The sequence below is a fragment of the Scophthalmus maximus genome, chromosome 21 (genome assembly GCF_022379125.1).
Source record: "Scophthalmus maximus strain ysfricsl-2021 chromosome 21, ASM2237912v1, whole genome shotgun sequence".
In the NCBI taxonomy this organism is placed as follows: domain Eukaryota; kingdom Metazoa; phylum Chordata; class Actinopteri; order Pleuronectiformes; family Scophthalmidae; genus Scophthalmus; species Scophthalmus maximus.
Window position 1 is genome coordinate 5,559,477 of NC_061535.1, and position 24,136 is coordinate 5,583,612.

General features: G+C 41.6%; 1 protein-coding gene across 2 annotated transcripts in view; it reads left to right on the forward strand.

Moving 5' to 3' along the window:
• Window positions 1-23,574, forward strand: part of tpk1 (thiamin pyrophosphokinase 1) — a 61,169-nt gene extending 37,595 nt beyond the window's left edge. For both annotated transcript variants that reach the window (XM_035618901.2, XM_035618902.2), the window contains exons 7-9: window positions 555-701; window positions 4,773-4,881; window positions 23,337-23,574. In XM_035618901.2, coding sequence (XP_035474794.1) covers window positions 555-701; window positions 4,773-4,881; window positions 23,337-23,482 — 402 coding nt within the window. In that variant the 3' untranslated portion in view covers window positions 23,483-23,574. The remainder of the gene's footprint in view (window positions 1-554; window positions 702-4,772; window positions 4,882-23,336) is intronic.
• Window positions 23,575-24,136: the final 562 nt, after the last annotated feature.

Sequence of the window (24,136 nt, forward strand, 5' to 3'; positions counted from 1 at the left end):
TTTTTGTCTCTCGATATCTCAATAACTGCTCAACGTATTTCAGCAAAAATGTATGAAAATAAATGATTATTGTTTTTTGCTGAAGGTGGTGCCTTATTGTCATAAAGCCTCATGCATCCTCCTCTCCAGCAATTTGTTGCCAAATTCATCTTGTTTCAGTCTATTCCACACCCTCTCTGAGCAACGCTGTAAACTTTTATGGCGATTCTCGTATTACACATTAAATTCAAATAGCCATAACCAAGTAGTCATGAGTGGGACTTACTTCATGTTTCGTGCAATCCATCCATTTGTAAAGCAATAATATTAGCATTCATGTTCCCAGAATTATGGCTTCCATCAGGCAATGAGTAATATTTGAATACAAGTGCATGCAGGGGGAAAAAAACAAAACAAATTGTTGTTGTTTTTTTCATTTCTCTTTCAGCAGCCAGCTAAATCACTTAACCATGAGATGGAAAAGTGTCTTCCCCCTTCACTTCAGCAGAATCCTGCCAGGAAAACAAACTGGGATGTTTTCTCTGTTACTTATTAAACTCTGTGTTTCTTTCCAGGTGGACGCCATAGTGACTCTGGGTGGTCTGGCAGGCAGATTTGACCAGACCATGGCATCTGTGGAGACACTCCACCATGCTCTGCACATGACACAGCTGCCCGTGTTGATGGTACAGGGGACAAGCCTGGCATATCTACTCAGACCCGTGAGTGCATTGTAAACACACAGTAACACGGCCTTCACTTGTATGCATAGAGATACTGTGAATAACGTGGTTGTCGCTTCCCAGCATTTCATGTTGTATGAAACGGAAAATGTTGTGCCTTTATCGATCTAACGTCTTGCAGAGGACAACTGCACACACTTACACACGCACATAGACAGAGCCACAGTGTATATTTTCACCGTACCAAAAAATACATGCTGCTCTCCCGCGCTTAAATTTCCTACCGCTTCTAATCAACCCTCTCCCAGTCTGTCTCTTCATTTTCTGTTGTCTCTTCTTTGCCTTGTTCTGCTTCCACCTTGATTGCAGTGTTGAACACTTTGTTAAGTAATCACTTCAAACACATGCACACGCACGTGCACACACACACACACACACACACACACACACACACACACACACACACACTCTCCGCTCTGCTCTTATGGTGCCCCAATTTGCCGTTGTGCAAGAGAGAGAGAGAGAGAGAGAGAGTCTCTTTTGCTCCCAAATTGTTTTTCCTCTATGCCAGCCACTTTCTCATGCACCTCAGTTGATTGAATTTACAAGTGGGCTGAGCAGCCTCCATTTGGGAAATGCACTGCTCTTTCTTTATAACCTCCCCCCCCGTGTTGTTTATTTGTGAGATCTTCCGGACAAACAGCTAACTGTCACACTTCCTGATGGCACCTTGTAATACGCTGAAGTATGTAAACTTGTTTGCTCACGCGCTCCCTTCCCACATCTTGTCATTATTCCAAAGGCGTGTTGTCATTTGCTGCTTCATACCTCGACACCTCCAATTAATCTCACTTCAGTGAGGGTAAATTAAGCTCGTTTTTCAACGCAGCGCCAAGTCGCGGGCAACTGATGAACGCAGACGTCTGAACATGAAGGTGAACGCAACCTTCCGAAAGGCCCCGTGCTACTCGTTCAATTTACATCTGTAATTTCAGTGTTTACAACTTTTGCCAAATATCCTCACCACCCACACTTTCGTGCAATCACGGCTCTGTTAACGTGCGTAGTTTCAGGATTTGGTGATACAATCAATGCATGCGTGGATTTTCACGTTCTATACACAAACAAACAAATCAAGACCAGAGGTAGCTAACAAGCTATGTCCTTTTGCAAATTTGGGGGATAGCGTCACCTGTAAATTGAGCCTATATAGCCTTAAGCTTGTACTTACTAATGCAGTTTCTCATTAAACCTGCACAATTGATAAAAAGTGACCCTATTTCTTCGTTCCTGAATAAATCTTAACATGTGTGTGTCTCAGGGTTGAGCCTGTTTGTTTTAGCTTTTGTTTTCCAAATGAGGCATCAAAGTGTAACTCTCCTATCTTTGGGAAATAGAAGTCTTGTGTTCTCTATAGTTGGCTCGGGGCATTGCATAATTCCCATTTCTTTTATTAAATTAGGGACACTGCGAGGGCTGCGGGCTTGTTTATTTACACTCCCTACATAAAACGAGGATGTTTTAATCTGTATGGGTCCCAAAGTGATGCTAAATATACTCAGTTGGGATCTGATAAAAAAAAGGAAAAGAAAAATACTAGTGCTGAGTTCATCTGTTTTGTTTGTTTTTCTCTTGGTGTCTGCTTCATTGAGTCTCGGTCGAAGGGCCAGGCAGAGCCACGTTTCCTCCGCTTAGCACCCCAGCCCCCTGAAGAAGCTTAAGAAAAACCCATGTCCCTGTGGGACAGACAATGCACAGCGCTGTGTCAGCCCAATCCGTGCTATAAATCACTCTATAAGCACACGCACACACACACACACACGCACACACACACACACACACACACACACACACACACACACACACACACACACTCACTCACCGGTCATATCTACAAGCTTGTTTACCTGATGCCCTTTTGAGCAGTGAAATTTCAGAGCTGATTTAAATGATAAAGTGTGATACCTGTGGTATGTTCCGCTGCACCGGAGCTAGTTAGCAACAAGGGCCAAAGCACCACAAAGCACCACAGATGGTCTGCACTGCAACAGGTAATATGGCGTAATGAATGCAAGACGCCGAATGGAAAGTTGGAATCAGAAAAGAAAAACTTATTGACTTGTAATAATTACGTGTTTTCTTGTAAAGTAGAAGAGCATCTACATAAAAGTACTTTTACAGATATTGATGATAATGACCTTTAGGAATTATTTTAAGTCCCAATTGAATGCTTATGTAACATTACAGGAAATTGAAGACATTCATATATAGGTACTGTATTCTTGATTGTGTTATTAAATATTTTAATAAATCTCCCTCTCCCTCATTAGGAGCATGTTAGCATGCTGATTTTAATATTTTGGCCTCAAAGGGTATGTAGCGTGACTTTAGATTCTAGTTTTGTTTTATGCTCCTTATTCCATTATTCTCTATTATATGCACATAAGCCTGTTCGCATATCACAGCATCTACAAAACATATTCACTTTAATTGCTAGCATCAATAACGTGGCAGCCTTAGAGTCTTTTTTTAAATACAGCTTTATAAAAAATAATATATATTTGTAAATTCATGTTCAAGTATCCATCAGGTTGGACTAAATAATCTATAACAATAAGTACTGACAAATTATATGAATGGGTTACATTGTTTCCTAACTCTTCAGCCTTTAATGGATATCAAAGTATGTATTCTGTATACATTCTGTTTACACTATATATTTTTTTTATTTTCTCGTGTGCATGATTAGTTCTTTATGACTTTTTTACTGATGTTTCATATTTTTACCATCCCCCTCTCTGTAACACAGCAAATTTCCCCATAGTGGGGCTAATAAAGAATTATTATATTATATTATCTTGAGCACTGCATTAGATTTGCCCAGACCATCTCCCAGCAATTAAAAAAAATTCAGCTCCCCCTGAGCTGCAATTATATTCATCTTCTTTTTCTATATTTCAGTTTAAAAAGTTGCTATCGCAGTTTACGAGGTAGCCTCACAAACTCATTCTTACTCTCAGCAGCGCGTCCTCTTGATCTGCAAACATGTTTGTTCATTTGTGGGTGCACATGCATTTGTTTTCCCGATCCTTCATACACTGTCTCAGACAATTACACACATAGACTGTGTTTATATATAGAAAAACAACCTGGGGGATGTTTCCTGAATGCCAAAAGCTCTAATGCTTAATATTTTCCCCATCATTCCTTCCCTCTGGCCCAGCGGCCCCAGGAAGCCGAGCAAAAGGAAGCTCTGCTTCAAACACGTCAAACCTTCAAGACTTCAAACTCTTAATTGACTGTGTGCCTGTCTCTGCGCTCTTTGTCTTTGTGGGATACATGGTGCTGTTAGCCTGCAGTGGCAGATCCGGCGTCAGACTTTTATTATAACCAGTGCATTCAGAGCCGTGTCATTGTTTGACCTTGAGCCTTCAATATGCGGTGCTCTTCCTCTTTTCTACCAACCCCTCGTTTTCAAAATGTTGTTTGTGTATATTTTCTCTGTGCAGCACTTCACTAAAAAGACTCCACTGTACTGCTATAGAGACCATTGGAAATAAAAATAAAAATTAACACTGTGAAGCATGCTCCCCATGACTAAAGGATATTTAAATTCTAAACTACTGAGATGTGCTATGGTAGTACTTCCCATTGACCTCAAGTGAAGGTGTTCATTTCATGGCAGTGCACCTACTGTAGCTTTTTCTCAGGTGAAAAGATGGTTGCTGCATAAAAAAAAATATTTTGACTCCCTAAAAAAAAATATTTTGACTCCCTGTGAAAAGGAGAGTGTGCCAAGGTATCCTTTTTAAGTGTGGGTTGGAACTGAAAGTGGGTTGAAGCTTTGACAAGAGCAATAATTTATTTTAATGAGCTTTGTTCCCTGGGTGGAGAAGCTGTGGTTCTCATTTGGAGTTGAAAGAGTTTAAGAGGTCTTGCTCCACATTTACTTTCTGTTTTAATTTTATTATTGTTACTGCCTGTAATTGCCTCTGTCATGCATACACAAACACACGCACACGCACACGCACACGCACAGGCACATTTATGCAGATAAATACTCATTCTTTCCTTTTAATTTTTATTTATTCATTTATGTTGTGTCAGCAGGGCAGCCACAGACTAGGAGTGAACACAGGCCTGGAGGGGGACTGGTGCAGCCTCATCCCAGTAGGTGGACCGTGCCAAACAATCACCACCGGACTCAAATGGAACCTGGGTGAGTCGTCTCCCCCCCCCCCCACCTTTTTTTTTAAAAAGTATTTGAATTTGAATGATGCCAGAGCTAATTATCAGTCCCCAACCTTTCTTGTTGCCAAATTTCTCTTGTACGATCTGTAGAATTAAAATCAAGTGTTAAGAAAGGAGCTACTCCCTGCACATACACTTGACACCGTACTGTACAGATGCTCGTACACTCTTCAGTCAGTTGAGGCTGTGTCTTTTTAACAAATTTATACATACATGTTCTCACGATGAGCTTTTCAAATGCTTGAACATTGATAATCTAATCAGGCACCCGTCGGAGGACCCCTGTGGTCTTGCCCCACTCTAAGCCTTACGGCCAGCTGTGTTCTTAATGAGTTGGCACAGACCAAACCGGCGGCCGCATGAGGTAAACCTGGACCTCCTGTCAGCGGGGTTGGATCATGTGTCTGCCTCCTGGTGGGTGTCCACTTGTAGTGTCCGCGAGCGCGCTTGTATATTAGGATTCTAAACACTTGAGTGAGCACACTTGTGCGTCCGTGCTTGTTTAAACACTCTGTGTGTGCTTCCAGTCCTGTTTATTAACTTGGCTTTTTTTTTTTTTGTGCACACGCTTTTTCATCATCATCAGCAATGAGTTGTGTGTTTACCCAGCACACCTGTGAGATGGCCTTCTGAATGGTAATGAAAGGGACTTTATACATGAGAGTCCTATGCAGATTAGCCAGTGATAACAAGATGCATAATTAATCACATGCATATTTAGAAGGCTGGAAGTAATGATTTCCCTTTGGGGGTCGGGAGGAAAGACCAGAATATGAAACCAAATATATTTGGAATATCATTTTTTTTTTTCTGTGAATGTGTGACTGTGGCATATATGAATGTCCATGTATCAACTGTGCACCTTGTTAAATCCCTATTCACTGATTTGAGCATTTGTTTTTGCTGTTTTTAAAATATGTGCTCGTTCAGAGAAGCCCGAATCAGCACTTTGCCGTTCTTGAGTGACACTAAGAACGGCAGAAGTCCATTGAAATGATCCGCCACACTTGGGTTCAAAGTGTTTCTGTGATGAAAAATGTATGATCTTATAAAGAAAGAGTTTTTGGCTGTCAGCCATTACAGCCTTGCTGGCCCAAAGGAGGATTTTTGCTTGCATCCCGAGGTTGTTTAAACTCTTGCTTTAAAGAATAAAAATTCTGCAATGATTCATGTTGTTTTCATCCACAGCATGAATTTGCCATGAGTAGACAGTTATTGAGCAAACTTTTTTTTTTCTGGTCGTTTTACTCAGGGGGTGTGCAAGATGAGATGAAACATCCTTGGCCCAAGTTAATTATGTCACGTGTTCACTTTTTTTATGTTAGTTGATAAAAAATATAAACGGTTATGAAATTCGACCAGATAGAGCACACATAGCAGTGAGAGGATATCTTTGTTGTATTTTTTGTTGGTTTGTTTTCAGTTCATATCATTTATATTTCATTTTAAGAACAAAACTTCTTCTATTTATTTATGTTTCAGATTATAGTATCACCAAGTGCACCAAAACAAATAAGAAAAAATAATATCATGGTACTCGTTCTGTATGTGGCAATATTTACAGAGATGTTCAATTATGTAGTGATTGAAAGGTCAAATCAATTTTCAGCACATTGAGACACACATTACATATACATACTGTATGTGTATGTTTATGTTCTCATGCGGCAAAATATTTCACAGAGATTCACGTTGTCATACTTTATTTATATACAAAAAGTTTATGCCTTCATTGCTGGTAGTGTAGTCATGACTCATAAGAACCAATCACGAAGCGAGTGCAGGTGACCGCATCATCGTTTCAAAACGTCTCGTTTTTGCCCGTCCATACGACAACGCAGCCCCAGACTTTTTCTAAATGAACTTGGTGAGCTGCAGTTCGCCCCTTCTCACCTTTAGAGTGGCTCACTTTTCTACCATAGAGAGCTCTCTCATAGAGTTGTTTAGCCCATTTTAACATCAAATGCAGTTTTCACAGGTGAAACCACAGGTCAAAAACCAAGAGTAGACATTCAGAGCTATTAAATGTGTATCAATGGATCTAGAAGGCAACACCTGGGCAACAAGAAACATCTGTCAGTCATATGTTCCAATATATGTGCTCAAATGAAAAATGTTTGGGTTCAAACAAAAGGTCAGCAAACAAAAATGAAATTATGAACTCTTGTCTTGTGTTCATCAATAAGTACAGCATGCAAAAAGTCTATAAAAGGCAATGAAATGTTAGGAGGGTGATGGAGAAATAGTGAGGTAAAACTGCGAGGTGACAGGAAAGGAGTGGCTGAGTCAGAAGCAAATTGAATGCGAGAGAAAAGAAGGATTTCAGGAAAGAAGTGAGAGCAGGGTGAAAAACGGTTGCCACGTGATGACTTATAAGACGAAGAGAAAGAGACTTGGTGGCATGCGTCTCGTTGATTTGATGTTTGAGAGTGCCGACACACAGCAGGGAAAAGAGGATCTTTCTTCTCTAGAACTTACCACCAGAGCAGATGCTTGTCAGTACAGTTGGCTAAGAAAAAAAAAAAACTGCTTCACTGTACATATCTATTTCTCCCAGTTTCACTTTTGCCAACGCCATATTATTTACCACGCCCAGTCTTTGCTGAGACTTTAGACAAACTTATTTCATTCGGCTTGAATTTGCAACCCTTGGCCTGGATTTATTTTAGATCTTGGACTGCTTAGTTTGGAGTCAACACGAGGTTCTGAAATAATACAAACACAGTTTGGGATTATTATTGAATTGTTATTCAATACTGTGACTCTAGGCCAGGCATTCGTGCAGACAGCTCTCTAAACCATGAGATTTGCTTCTTCAAAAACATCCACCCAATTTTCTATACCGCTTATCCTTTAAGGGTCCGCCTCTCGCCAAGGGGCAGGGTACAGTCTGGACAGGTCAGCAGCCCAATACAGGACCAACATAAGCCGTTCTCAGACGTGAACTGCACTACACTCTTCTGCCGTTGTGCCGTAGACGTCATCATTCTTCTCTGATATATATATATATATTGAAAAATGCAATCATAGTTCAGACATAGTTGGACAGTGTTGAGTGCAAAGTTTCAAAAAAGCAGTATAGTAGTCTGCTTGTTGGCTCGGCAACTGATGGCCCCGGGATTCACAATAACCAAAACTTAAATAATGCATCTGCAGTTTTATAATGTCTTCTGAATTCAGCTGTCACACTTCAAACCTTTCATTCAATAATTTAACTAAAATCCCCCAACAAATCCACAGTTTTTCCCTTGTTCTCATGATTCTTTAAAGTCATTCTTCTGTCTTTGTTCGTCTCAGCTCTCCTGATCCACCGATGCGCTGCGGTCTTGTTCATTTTCGTCACAAGTTTCTTCTTTTATTTGTTCAAATTGTCCCCGCTCTAAATGTTAGGCCGTGCATCTGTTTTCGTCCTTGGACCAAATGATACAGTGGCCATCTGTGCCAGGCTTTCTTGTGTTTGTTTTTAGCTTCAAACGCTAATTCCACCTGCCAATAACTCAGCTTTAATATATGTATATCTGTCGGCACAAAATGAAAAAATTTAATTCACGCTGCACCTTTCAATCAGACATCACAGTGAAGCACAAATCAAATGATCATGTATGCACGCAAAATGAAAATATTTCTTGTGACAGACAAAATGTTTAATTTAAAAGAATAACTTCATCACCATCCATTAGTAATGGTGAACATGTTTTTTAATTTCTTTTTATATATGATCCTTATTTTGTACCAATCTATATTGCAACATTTTGCACAAAACATATTTACTGTCAGGGATGGATCCCGAAACCCAGTGTTAAACAGAGCTTGTGCTAACTTATTAAAACCCTACTCGTAAAAAAAAAAAAAAGGGGCAACATTGTCGGTTTTCCTCTCGGCACTGGAGAATTTAAGAAAAAAGATTATCTATTTATTATCGCTTCAGAAACTGTATCTATCATGCACGTTTGATCTCACCAACTTTATTTCTGATTACGGTATTGATCCTTTTGTCACAATGGCAGAGAGGACAAAATATTGAAATGTGTGGTTATACTTCACTGGAATCGATGCTGACAATTCTCGTTGCCACAAAGTGCAACAAGTCTTTTGCATGTAAGGGCTGAAAACGTGAGCAATCTGTCAAAACATCGAGTGATGGTCCATCACAGTCTCAACATCAAAACTACGATTGATTATCTCGTTGTAATGCAACATTCTAGTGGGAAACCTCAGGTCCTAGCATTCATCTGGGTGTTACTTTGACATAAACCACCAACCAAAACATTGTTGCGGACCAGGCACTCACCAGACACCCACGAAGGCGTGTCTCCCAGCTGGCAGCAGCATCACCCAGCAGGACAGTGTGCCGCCGCCACGCTGCAAAAAGTTCTCAGAAAGGAGCAGCTGGAAGAACAAGACAAAGAGCCCGGGCTCTAAACTCCCCAGATACTAATCCGGTCAAGCATGTAGAAGACGAGAAGAAGCCAGATCCATGGAGGCCCCCGGACACAAAACCCACAGGTCCCAAAGGACTCAAAGGATGTAAAGGATGTCCCAATGTCCCAAGACCACAGGACACCCCTAAAGGTCCTGTGTCCAGGATGTTATGGCAGATTGGTGTATACTGTATATATCTAAACGTCACCCATCCCAATTTACTGTAGCGGTTCAAACTGGGTTGCTGATACCAGCTACTATACAAAATTATAAAAAGTAAGTTCTTTGCACGATGCTCGATTGGTCATGCCCGAGTGCATAAACCCAGATCGTTTTTAGCCAAGCTCCGATTGTTAATTGGGTGTGCCTGCAGCAGCACGCCAAGACCCGGACCAATATATTTGCATTAAACAGCTCAAATCTCTGCTCATTTCTTTTTGCTGTTGTGCATTCCATTGCCCTCTTACCCCGCAGAAAATAAGTCGCACTGGACCGCCCACAGCAAATAACCACTGTAATTTTAATCTGACATAAAGGGATGTCATTGAGAATCCACACAGCCTTCGAAAGCAGGAGAGTATTCACCCGCTGGAAAACCACTGACATGTTCAGCCCGAGCACAGCGACCTTCAGATCACACTGTGAGTGTGTGTGTGTGTGTGTGTGTGTGTGTGTGTGTGTGTGTGTGTGTGTGTGTGTGTGTGTGTGTGTGTGTGTGTGTGTGTGTGTGTGTGTGTGTGTGTGTGTGTGTGTGTGTGTGTGTGTGTGTGTGTGTGCATGTGGGAACGTGTGAATGCTCACTTACAGTAATGCAGAGGGTCATTTGGAGGATTTATTTCAGGGCTCCAGAGTGACTTTTTTTTTTTTTTAACCACCATCCCAGAACCATCTCGTGAAAAAAAAAACATTTCAACAGGGGAATGTAAACTGCTCCCACAATCACAATTGTTTCTTGGCTTTATTATTATCATCAAAACACCATTTAAATGTTGGATCAAAGAAATGATTATGTTCATGTCACTCCATTCAAAGAAATAGATTAAAAACAAGGCAGAACATTGATCTATGGTGTACTGTGCCTTTGCACCACAGTTTCACATGTATGTAATTTTTGAGAGCACGCGATATGTGAAATTATCCTGATCTTGGTCCCGAAGTCCTGCTGCGCTGCAGAGCTGAGCGGACATCTTGTTTCTTCAAGGGTTTCACCAAATTATTAATCAACTTCACTTCCTTCACTAAAAAAAAGAAAGAAAAAAACCTTTGTTCCAGCAATGAGAGTAAATGTAACTCTGCTGAGCCGTCTTGCTGAGATTAGATTCCGGGGGAAAGGCAGCATGTGCTGCTAACTCGTCATCGTGCACCCGATGAAGAGTTAGGTGTTCTGTGTAGGTTCTGTGGGCCTTGACACGATGCAACAGCTCAAGGCCATGATCCACGGTTTTGCCTGAATCAGACCAAATACAGTAACTTTTTCTTTTTAAGTTGGACTTAGAATTTTTTACTATTTCAAAAGCCGGAAGCCGTTTATAGGTGCACTTGTGGCTGTATGTTTTTTTTTGTTTTCTCCCTTTCCCCGTGCTTTAATGGATATTTGCTTTTAAACAGTTTTTCAGTGCATTCGCATAAGTGATATGAAGGCCACATTTGGGAGATGAAACTTTTCTTGGCAGCCATTAAAAGCGTATCTATAAACCTCACTCACGAAAGAGTTCACGCTTAACGGACACATCGCTCTGCGGACGAGAGTTGTGAAAAAAAAGAGATGACTGAAGGTTTTTGTCAAGCACATTGGGCTCAGCTTAAATGGCCGACACATTAAATCTGTTGCCTCTGGCTTTTGAGAACAGCTGTCCTCCATAACTTTTAATGGCCTGTGTGTGTTTTAAGTCAAAGACGTGGTCTTGAGGCCGTGAGAGTGTTATGACCTTTGACAAAGCAACCACTAGAACAGCTTGACACCAGAGGACAAAGGTTGTTATTTTTGCATTGGTACGTTTGGATTATATTTCCAAATAATGTTTTATCACTGTGCTCCTTGAAGATGGGGCAACATCCAATACAATACAGTGAATCAGCCTCGGTGTTTTCCAGATTTGGTGCTAATATTTGTAATTCAGCACTTTATATTTTGTATTTTCTATTCATGTGTAAAATGTCATCGGTTTGGTGTTGACCTGTACTCGTAGCTCAGCCTTTTTTCCTGAGTAAAGTTCACAGGCCTGTGTGACACATTGCATCGCCCATGATGACAATTTTTGCAACTTTAACCTGAGACTTAATGTTGAACTTTCGCACACACAAACATCTCCTTCCAGTGGTATTTGGAACACATTGTTGAGCTCACTCAAAACGATGGCAGCCCCAGTTCAAATGGCCACCACACGCCTCAGGCTTTATGCTTTGTCTTTTAACACCGGTTTCCCATTTTGCCTCTCACAGTCATCCGTCTATTATGTTCCTTAAGAAGCAAATTGGGGTCAAGAGCTATTGCCAGCAGATGTAATTCATCCAAGTATGCATTTTGGGGGACTTTTAAATCACCCCAAAAACTTTATTCCAACAAGTAGAGAGCAAAGCCAGTAGGGATGATTATGGGGATGAAGGTCAGTTCGACAATAGCTCTCCATCTTTGACAGACACACAATACTGTCCTGTGCGTGCGTGCGTGCGTGCGTGCATGCGTGCGTGCGTGCGTGCGTGCGTGCGTGCGTTTGGCATGGGAAAAACCTCCTTAGTCATTTCTTTGTGACTCAGCTCTCTCCCATCTTATAGCTTTATATTAAAAAGCCTTCATCCTGCAGCAACACGGGTTGAGTTATGGCTTCTGGCATAACGTGTGTGTCTGTCAATGTGTGTGCGATTGTGTGCGTCAAAAACCTGCTTCATCATGATGTTTTTGGCTTAGCGTGGATCATAATGAACCATAAATTTGAATAGCTGTCAACCACAAAGCTACTCTTACCAGCAGTGTGTGTGTGTGTGTGTGTGTGTGTGTGTGTGTGTGTGTGTGTGTGTGTGTGTGTGTGTGTGTGTGTGTGTGTGTGTGTGTGTGTGTGTGTGTGTGTGTGTGTGTGTGTGTGTGTGTGTGTGTGTGTGTGTGCGTGCATGCACTTGTTTCATTGTGCTCTTTTTTTGTTTCAGTGACTTAATTTCCTTATTATTTATCGGAATGTGTGCGTGTGTGTGCATATGCGTGTGACAAGGAGCGAGAGAAACTTCTGTGGACCATGAACAATGGCTGTCAGCCCACTGATGACAGGAAGGCTTAGGAGGCTTTCCTCTGTAAGGTTTCCATTCAGCTTGATATGCAAATAAGCTGCTTCACAGCACTGTTCCCACTCCTGCTCTGCTCTTTATAACCCCAAAATCATCAGGCTCGTTTAAAGTATCCATGCACTAACAAGAGTCACGCCCTTATACACCCATGCAGCTCAAACACAAACGAAAACGAGCACACATACACTTTATAGACCTGGGCAATAAATCAATTATTGATATTGCATTATAAATTTCAGTCGAGTCTGCGTTATGGCTATTGTGATATTAGAATCTCGAAACATGTTTTTTTTTTTCTCCCAGCTGTTTGGAGTTATAATCGTTAAGACTTTAGTTCTGATTTATATGTTTTTATAACACTGGTCCCAGAAGTCACATTTATTGAATACTGGGGGTAGTGAACAAGCCGCAAATGGCTGCCATGTTGCATGGTGGCATGTATCCACTGTGCCAGAGCATTTGCAAATTTGACAGTGGCATTGTCACAAGAAAATGCAAAATTGCATTAATAAAACAGAAGAAGACCTCGTATTTGTGTCTGTGGGCTTAGAGGATCCATCAAGTCATGTTGTTTTAATAAAGAAACCTAAGGAAAACAGTGAATGTTGTCTGACACGGCAAATCTGAACTTATGATCAATTATGGTTTGATTTGAAAAGGATGGAAAATGTATATATTCTGTCCAAAGTAACTAGTGACCTTAGTTTTTTTTGTCATCATATTCACATTTTTTGTTCACAGGTTGTAAGGACGATCGCAAAAGGAAGCTCATTTAGAAGCGGTGCTGGAGCTTTTGCATCATTATCCAATGATCATTGTCAGTTTCTCACATCTCTACACAGGATGTTTTTTCCCCCCCTCAAAGCTACACTCACTAAAACGCTCTCCCAAAAACAGCAGTGTTTACATTATCACCTGGATAGTAAAAGACTATCAAATGATCCACCAGATGGGGTTTGTTAACTCCTTCTCTCAGAGCTGCACAAAGACACGCACGCGCACACACACACACACACACACACACACACACACACACACACACACACACACACACACAGAGGGACATACGCAACATTTCAAGGCGCCAGCACCTGTGAACAAACTCATCAACCAAACTAGTGCTACTTGAGACACATAGACACACACACACACACACACATACAGAGCCAACATGGACAGGTGTTGAGTTTGATTGAAAATAAAGAGGAAATAAACCCTGAACACAGATAGATTTTGCCAGCGAAGTCTCCCAGAAAGCCGAAGCAATTGAGAAATCGTAATTAAAAGTAAACTTTGGGTGAGATTACAAAAGCTTGCCCTCGCTGTTAATGAGAGCACGCTGCTTATGAAACGTAAGCCCTCACAAACACATCGGCATGCAAATGACAGTGTTTGAACGAGGACTTTACTACATGTTCCGTATTTTTTGTTACATTCAAAACACGAGGAACCGCTGAGAGCAGAGACATGCAGCATTTTTCACAATTTAGACACGGGGGAGTATCGTGTTGTCTAATTAGCCAATATTCATTGCCGGAGCAGGATAGGTCACATCAAATTTAATATGGTAACAATTTAAAACACCTTCAGCAGTTGATCTGCACTTTTTGTGTAACCACCCCCCGACCTACGGCCTGCATTTGAAAGCGGCGATGAAACAGTTTTCCTATTGGCCTCTTTGCTTTAAAAGAGGTTTGTGAATAATAGTATTAATAATAAGAAATAATTATGAAGCAGGGATATTCTTTGGGTCGAAGCTTTAAATGCTGAGACACCTGATCCAGGTGTTCTAAGAACACACAACAGCAGGGGGGAAAAAAACATTTTGATATGAATTCAGAAAGAATATGTTGTCTGCCTTAAGGCTTTAGCAGTGTGCAGCCCGAGAGTTCAGTTTTCAGGAAGCAATTCGTAATACAGCAACAAAAAAAAGGATTGTTTTCAAAGGAGGGCAAAGCAGTGCAGTTTATCTAGTAATCAAACAGATAGATGTGTCTGACAAACTTGGTTCAGCGAGGTCTCAACCAGTGTGCCTGCCAGAGGCGGACATCTCTTCTGTAAGATCTCTCCTTTTTCCTTCTGTTTCTCCAGATGCAAACATGCACCCTGACCTTCTCTTCTTTTCATTTCTCTCCTCTCCTCTCCCCTGCCCGCGCTTTTCAGCTCGTATACGCCCAGTGTTTTTGTCTGAAGAAATTAATTTTCCCCCAGTTATCTCTGTCTGTCTTACTTTTTTTCTTTCATATCCCCTCTCTACACACGTTCTCTCTCACTTTGTTCCTCTGCTACACCTTCCTACATAATGCCGCCTCTCGCTGCCCTTCTGCCTCCCAAATTCCCTCACCTGATTCTCTCTCTCTCTCTCTCTCTCCCCCCTCTCTCATATCTTTCCCTCCCTCCCTCCCTCCCTCCCTCCGTCCCTCCGTTCCCGCTCGCCAAGGTCTTTGAGAGGGGAAATGAAAAGTGTATGTATTCTGTAACGCTGCGGTGTGGCAGCAGGAGGGAAAGCTGCTGTTTTATGATTTTATTTATGGATCTGTAGATTTCTGACGCTGTGCATATCACACACGGGGGGCAGAGGGGGAATGAAGAGCAGCCTGATGTGAACTGCTGCTAGTACCCCCAGTGGAGCTGCAGACTAACTGGGAGGCAGACGAAGAGTGCAAACACACACGCGCACACACAGATTTTGGACCAAATAGGCCTCCGCTGTGTATACTCCAAAACACATATGCACACCCATACACAGTATGTCATCAAATAGGGCTCTATTTTAACCATCTATAGGGGCATGGCACAAGTGCATTTAGGGCATATCCAATTCCACTTTTTGTTAGTTTAATAGCAGGAAGAAAAAAAAGGTCACTGTGTCAGGCGCATGATTCAAAAGGGTTGTACTACTTAATCATTGGTGGGTTTTTGGTGTAGCCTGAAACGAACCAGTCAGACACTGCCATTTCCCATTCCCTTTAAAAGTCGGGCGTGCTTGCATCTTGACGGATTGCTATTAAAAGAGCAGATTTGCCAGGTAGTGAGAGAGAATCTTCTCTTCTCTGCAGAAAAAAGAAATTCACTAGAGACGAGAGGACCGTCTGTGTGTGAGTGTGCCCTCGTTGTACACGTGCTTAAGTAGGTGCGTGTTAATTTCTTTCTAATTTGCCATTACCGTAACAGTCAAATACTGCGCCCTTGACTTCAGTTTTTTTGTTTTTGTAAAGCACAATTGCTTTCCACTGTGCTCAGGATTAGCGATGTGCCAACACGCCTAACTAACATGCAAATGTACATTTGTACATGTACGTGTTAGAAAATAATTGCTGAAAACATTGAACTATTTTGACCTGTGGAGTAGGAGCAGGTTGTTTTTTACAGGGTTGTGAGTGTGTGGTAGGGATTTCACCCCCAACCAGTTTGGATAGATTTGGGTAAGTAAGGGTCAGTTTGGCCCGTTGGCCTGGTTAGTGCAGCTCATTTGGGCTGGTGTGGAAGCTGTCGATCGAACCCTACTTGAAACACGGACACTGCTCGGAAACACATAAATGCTTGAGTGATGGTCTCAAATGATTTTGAGACCTCAGGACTTGGTGTTTTCAAATAGTAAAAAAAAAATGTGTGTGGTTATTTAATGACACATTTTCAATTTATTTACACAAACCCTACATCAAGCGATCGTCCTCTAATATCAATATACATAATTTGCTCTTCTGTCTGTTTGCACTTTTGTCTCTTGACTGACTGACTGGTGCCACATTCCCAGCAGAGACGAGTTGTTTTTATACGTTTGTTTTTTAATCTGAAGGTCAACTCAAGCCAGAACAGTATCTGTCACCATCCCAGTACCAGCAGTGCCATCATAAACATTTAATGGAAGCGGCTATCATTGCACCGCAGATGGTGCTAAACACTGCTAGTGCATGCCTTGGCTCATGCCGTGGCCAATAAATAGCCTTACAAATAAGGAGATTGTCAGATAGAGAAAAAGGGGGACGTCGCCGTATTGAAATCATAGGCCGCTGTCATATGGCGCAGGGCACGATTGAAAAGAGCACGCGCCACGTTTTGTATTCGTTTCAGTGATGGTTGAAATATCATTCATCGTTCATTGATTTGAATCAACTGTACAAACAAAGTCCGAGGAGCCAGCCATGTAGTTTTGTATTTGAATTGTTAAACCTCAAAATACAGAGAAAGTAAATAAGGAGATCCTCGTGCTCTGTTTGTCAGTTAACTGAAGATTTTGCCTGATCCAAAACAGTATATTCAAAGTATATTGTTCGGTTGACCTAAGGATTAACTCCCCCTTTATTATTCTTTAATGTTTTGATTTTTGTAGTGTATTTATTGCAATGGCATACAATGACGTCATTCTCAATCCGGTGAGAAAACTTTTAGTTCTGACTGTGAAACACATCTGTACCTTCACCTCATTCTAGTCTTTTTGGCTCAGCTCAGTATTGAACAAACACGATTCATAGAAAAATGATTTTCCTTCCCAAACTGTGAGGCGTAATGGAATGTGATAGAACGCCGGCCTAACAGAGTGGAGTACCGACCCCCCCCCCCCCCCCCCCCCCCCCGCCCCGACAGAATGAGATCAATTTGCCTCTCAGTGACAAGTCGTGTTAAACGAGAATGCGGGTTTCCTTGCTAAGCGCACTGGTCCATAATGGGAAAAGAAAATTATCCGTTTTTCTGTTTGTGCTTGAGTACCTGGGATCACGAGGACAAGATCGATGTGATTTTAAAGGTGCAACGTGTCACATTTTCCTGCAAATTAAAAAATGTCATGCCACATTACAAATGACGAGTAAAATTAGCATGAATAATTTAAATAATTCATGATGAGAGGGGCTGCTGTGTCCTGCCTTGACACATCAGTCTCTTCTTATCACAAAATGGTAACTGGGATTTCCTTGCAGCACAGAATGATGGAGGCGGGGGAACGAGTGAAAATTTGGAAAAGACAAATCATTTCTCACAGGTGCTACATGCAGATTCTCAGATGTGTATCAGCTTTTAAAAACAGATAAACTGAGTTTATAGGGGAATATGGTCTCATTGTATTAACATAACAAGGTAACTTTAAATGGAAACCAGGTGCCTTGACTGTGTCACAAATTTAACTCTGATGTTTGAGTGCAGCACCTTCAACATGGCTTCTGCAAAAGAGCAGCAAATGACCCCTCTGCCTTTTAAAAAATGGCCCCTAACACCAGTAATTCCCCTCCCTGCACCTGTCCACTGCAGTGCCAGTGTCTGCAAGTCCCTCCTCCCCGCGCCCACCCCTCTCTCCTGGGTAATTTGTTGTGTAAATACGGTCTACTTACAGCTGACGGGCCCTTTCGTCTGTGGCGCTGGAAATGCAATTACAGGCAGCAAACATCTCCATTGTTATCACTGGAGGGTGCAACGCTCATTTCTGGGTCCCCTCTGCAACGGGGGCCGTTATTGATCGGTATCAGCTTTGAGGAGGGGATTACTAATGAAGCCGTCTGAAAGCCCTTTGTGCTCTGTATAGAGTTTGCGTGTGTGTGCGTGTGTGTGCGTGTGTGCGCGTGTGTGCGCGTGTGTGTGTGTGTCTGTGTGTGTGTGTGTGTGTGCTGTGTGTGCTGTGTGTGCGCCTGTGAGTGTGCGTGCATGCTTGTTAATGGATGTGTGAATGAGATACAAAGATATTGTGTGTTGGTAAATCTAGATGCCATGCTTGGCCGATTCTGTCGAGCATGGCCCCTAATGTTTTTTTATTATAGTGCTCTGCTGCCTCTGGTGGCAGTTCTCATTACATCAGCCATCAATTTTCACCCTTGAATATATCTCCTCCCCTGTGTGGTTGCAATGTAATCACATTGTGCTGAGGGATGAATCCTATGGCATCTTTATAGCAATGATAAAAACATCAGTGCAGGTTTATGCGGCCTGCTGAGGGACCAAATGTTTGAAAATAGTTTTTAGCTATAAACTTTTTTTTTTTCCTGGCATAGTGTTGTACAATATCACAATCCTATTCCAAATTTTACACAGTGATCGTAATGCCCCATGAAAACTTCAATATCAAATCTTAACACTCAAAATGAATGAACTAATATGAATAAATTAATTAATAAACAACATTTTACTACCCAAAAAAACTCAATCTGCTTCATCCTGTTGGTGTGTTTTGATCCGATTTAATTGACAATGTATGTAAACAACCCCACAAACACATTTCGATAAAATAATTGAAAAACTAAATTTTGATTGGTGCAGAGATACATGCCCCATACCACTGAGTTGTACAAGAAGAAAAATGGCTCCAACTGTGGCAGAAAATTGTATGATCATGTAGGAGCACACAATAGATTGTATATAAAAATAGATAGCCCCTGCATCTGGAAAGTTAAGCCAATGCTTACAGTTAAGTGTCTAAAACCCGTATTATATCAAATGACCAGCAGGGGGCGACTCCACTGGCTGCAAAAGTAGTCTGCTTCTATGAGAAAATGACAATTCTTCTCACTTGGTGTATAACGTCAGTAAACATTTTCCTGAATATTTTATGGTCGCTAGTTTCAAGTTTGCTTCAATACAGCGTGATGTTCATTTCGTCAATTATGGTCTCGTGAACAGTAAAATAGACGACAAAGCACGGTATGCCCTGGGGTTCGGGGAGTGTGAGATTGACAGCTGGCACCCTCCAATGTGTTGCAGGGCCCCCGCTCCCCCAAATACAGTTGCTTCTGTTTTCAAAAAGACAAGAGGGCGCCGTCCAAAATGATAAACCGACGGGTGGCCTCACAGTGGGTTGCCACTTGGACCACACACAGGTCTTAATGCCTTTTTTTGATCCTCCCGAAGTGACCAATACAAGTGTACAAGCTCCCCAACACGTCTCACAAAATACTGCAATATCTGCCTCGACGCGTCTCTAGCTCCGAGACGACACTCGTGGCTCTGCTGGCATGAACCCCATAGCGTACAGTGGCCGCGGCTCTGTGCCCGCTCGATTATTAAGTACCTTAACTTCACATACAACATTTTTCCTCCCTGTTTGCCGTCAAGCTGTCTTAATTCCATGCTTGTTTTGGCAGGCCTTTGAAGCAGCATATGGCTTTATTTTGTCCCAATTTGATGTGCATGCGAGCGCCTGTGGACAAATGATTTGCTTCATTCTCTCCCGCTTTGTTCCTTTGTGTTCGTTTTCTCCTTTGTTTGAAGTGATTTCAGGAATAATAATTATTTTTTTACATACTTACAATTGTTATTTTCTGATTTTTCTCCACGTGTCAATGCCAGTTATCAGGTGTTGGCTTGGGTTAATAGAGTCCAATGTGAAGCGTGTGATGTTTGAGGCGTAGCATTTGCGAAAACAGGTTGTATGATTAGTTTGTCTCTTTATTCTTCACAAAAGCATGGTATTTTTTACTACTTTAAAATTATTATAATTATTATATATATATATATATTTATACAAAAGCTGTTTGTCTGAGGGAATGTACTTCGATCGGCAGATGGAATACTCTCTCAAATTGTCAGAACTAGAATTAATGGATCCGAGTGAAGCGTAGCCTATTACACTTTTACTAAAACTTTTGCCATGGCACCCTGTCGGGAAGAAAAGTTTGGTTTGAAGCCTCATGATTAATGTAGACTTTTGCTCAAATAATGCTTTTGAAAATCGACCATATTGTGTTTGTCTGTAGGGGGGAAAAACATTTTATTCTTCATAATGTTACTGAAATTTCTGTTAATTAAATGCAAGTATTGTGTTATTGAAGGATAATTGTATTTTTAGAAGATAATACTGGTATTTTTTTCAACCTTAGTCCTATTCTCTCTTAATGATTGATAGGGTGTGGTGGCAATTTGCTGTATAAAAAGTGCAAAGTCAACACTGGACTTTCTACAAGTTCATGCTGACTAAATATTTTGAAGGTTGCTTGATTTGGAGTAAACCCACAAATGTCTGCATGCATGCATATAGCCTACAATGAAAATTCAACAAATGTATCTCCTGTCTCATTCTCCTGGTTTCAAATGTGATGTAAACCGTGAAACAGCGCCACAGCTACGCAAGCCGGGCGTCTATCCATGGTGACGGCCCCTTCTGCCAGAGTCGAATGGGCATCCCAAAATTTTGCTATCCATTCATACTCACCCCCTTCATTAGAAGTTCCCTCCGCTGCTGCCAGCGTAACTTGATTCCGGGGTTAGTTGGGCCACACATCTACCTCAGTAGGGATCCAATCCCGCATGTTTTCGGACACCTATTAACAACCCTCTAAAAAGGCTGGAACAAGTGACTTACTTTCACAGATTTCAGTCGTTTTCTCAGTGGTCATGGGAGCATTCTTGGTCAGTATTGGACTGATTCCAAATATTTTCGTCTCTATGAATCATTTAGACCTCAGAAGGTGGGAAAAGAGGGCCCAGGTTTAAAATAACATGGAAAAAATAATTTGTGCTTGTAGGGCATTTTTTCCTGTGCAATACATCCAGGGGAACCGAAAGCAATGTTGTTCCCGCAAACGATAAAATAGAGCCATTAATGTTACAGAGATTATTGACGAATAGAAACAAAAACCTCAGCAGTTCCAGCTGTGGCTTGTGCCACTCACAGTGCTGACACTCAGTTTCAAACCCTGTTCATGGCTCACCAACAACCAAGCAGGAAAACCAGGTAGTTAGTTGGAAGAAGAAAAAAATGAAGTCACTGCTGTGAGACAGTGACTGAATCCAAAGTCTAAAGTCACAGCAGGACTTTTTGTGCCTCCCAGTGAAAAAGAGGCGTTTTACAGATTTGCTGACCTGTAAGGGTTAGAAATCCCACTTGGAGAAATATTTCACTATTTTATTAGCCGCGAATGGCAATGACAAGCGCGGGTTGAGGTTATTATCGGTCAGTGTGATGGATAATGTGTGAATGAGTAACAGAAGGCCCCGGGTGCATCTCTCCTGAGGTGAGTTTGCCCCTTTTTTCACATTAGACATGATCCAACAGCTCCACTCGCAGGTTTCTTCGTCAGCTCAGCTTGTTCAGAGCAAATGACGTGCGAGTAAATGTAAAACTCTAAATGTGGAAATGGTGACACACAAATTCATATTTCTGTCCATTGAAGCGCAGTCAAATGGTTTGTTATTTTCCTTGAGTCATCATGTTTGCATGAATACATTCCTCAATGTGCTATATACTAAACTCTCACCGAGCTCTTTATCAGGATCATCTGTGTACCTGCTTATTCATACGTTAATGCAATCACGTGGCAGCAGTGCAAAGCTTAAAATCATGCAGATAGAATGTAGGGAGCTGCACTTCATGTTCACATCGACGATCAGAGTGGAGGAATGGGAAGAGCGTGTTTCATCGGCATGACTGTTGGTGCCAGACGGGTCAATATGAGTATTTCTTCAACTGCCCATCTCCTGGGATTTCCACACAGACACACAACAGTCTCTAGAATTGACTCAAAAACAAAAAGAAAATCATCAGTTCTGTTCCTGTTGTTGTTGAGAGCGATCCGAGGAGAAAGGCCAGACTGATTGGAGCTGGCTGAACGGCTACAGTAACTCAGACAATCAACAACTGTGGTGAGTTACCACAGGGGAATCCGACCGACTCTGGGATGTGTTCGAACGGCGTGAATGTGCTGCTGAATTTTTTTTACAACGCGGTCATGTCAAAACATGAACCATGACCTCAAAGCAATGTTTTCCAACAGCTTTTGGAATTGACGCCACAATGAACTGAGGCTGAGTCGAGAGGAAAGGGAGGCCCCGCCCAGTGATAATACACTGTTCTTAATACTGCTCTTTGACTGCGAGTTCTGAATTATATCCGATCATGTTATGTGAAGTTATTCAGAGGTTCATATCTGAGAAAACTAAATAATACTCACATCACAGTTATTAATTCATGGCCTTTTGTTCTGTTGTGACCACTCACAGACAAGGACAGAATTTGATGCCCCCTTTCATAGCAGACAATACAGAACTTCCTGCTTTGACCACTTGAGGTCAGTGTTGGCCAACTCAAGTGTCAACTCACTGTCGGTTCAACCTTCGGAGCAACCAGGTTGCTGTAACAAGCTGTAAAAAGAGTAAAGGGACACGGTGATTTTTCACCACTCTTTGTTTTTTGGCATTTTGAATTTGTTATAGCGAGAGTGAACCGATTATGTCTGCCGGTGTGGAGACGACATGAATTAGAGCACCAAGAGGAAGTTGGTATGTGAAACTGGAGCAAATATTGCACCGACTACCAACATGCCTTAACCTTTGAGGCAACCGGACCGTCTTGAAAGTGAAAAATATTCAAGATAAGACTTGTCAGGTGGAGTGAACTCCATATCTGTCCTCATCGTGTGGTTGAAAAATGTGTCTGGTCTCGCTTCTCGTCTGTGTTTTTACTTCTATAGGCGGTCCCCTTGAAGAGTTCTTTCTCCTTCACCGTGCTTCTTGTCATTATAAAGGGTATAGAACAGGGGGCCTCATATATAAACGGCCACCTTTCCTGTGTCAGCTGAAGGATTCTCTTTTTACAGGATTTCTTAACACTTCAGTAACCACTAAGTGGCACTGTGCTCAGTGGTCTCAGCATTATCGCCTTTGTGAATGTGCATGGTTTCTGCTCAAACTACTATTAACTTTTAAAGTAGCCATTAATGTGACGTGAAGAGGTCTCACTCAGTTTCCCTTTATCACTGCCGCATTTTAACCTCAATTATGTCCGTCTCTCTCTCCGTCCAGATAACCAGGTCCTGCAGTTCGGGAAGCTGGTGAGCACCTCCAACGCCTTCGAGACCGTTGCCCCTGGAAACCCCAGGATGCCTGTAACTGTGACCACAGACCAGCCGCTACTTTGGAGCATGGGCATCAGTAAGAGTAGGGAATAGCACGGGAAAGATGTGTATTCTCGGTTAGTATGATTTAATTGTTCAGCAGATTTCCTACAGCAGTGCTACTTTTATACAGTGTGTAGTAGAAGGAAAAAAAGCTGAAAGCACCAACAATCTCACGCAAGTGTTTTTAAGAGAATTATGTGATATAATGATTAATACATGGGTCAGCCTAAAACACGGGAATTAAGAACTGAGCCAAAGTGCTGATACTATTTAATTTTTTGTCTGGGTGGCCATCCTTTTGTAAGATGTTCTTTTACTGTTTTTTTTCGCCCAATGGTAAAGGGTTAAACTCAAAATGAACCATAAATAAGTTTAACCCTTACCTAGGAATATTTACCTTATACAACCAGAATCCAAGCCTCATTTCATACATCTGTATCCTTTCATGAAAAAAAGGATATAAAGGCTTCTCTTTCTAAGGAGATGACAGCAAATTACAGACAAGAAGCATCACTAAGTCAGCATCTGCTTTGCATTATATCCTGCAGTATGTGCCTTTGACATCCTCCTGTTCCACTGTCATATTGTAGTTATTAGGATCTGTCAGGTTTTTTGTTCTTCTAGGAAAAAACAAATGTGCGGGTTTTACCAAACTGTAACAGCAGCGAGCAAGGCTATTTGCAGAGACGGGACAAAACTCAACCT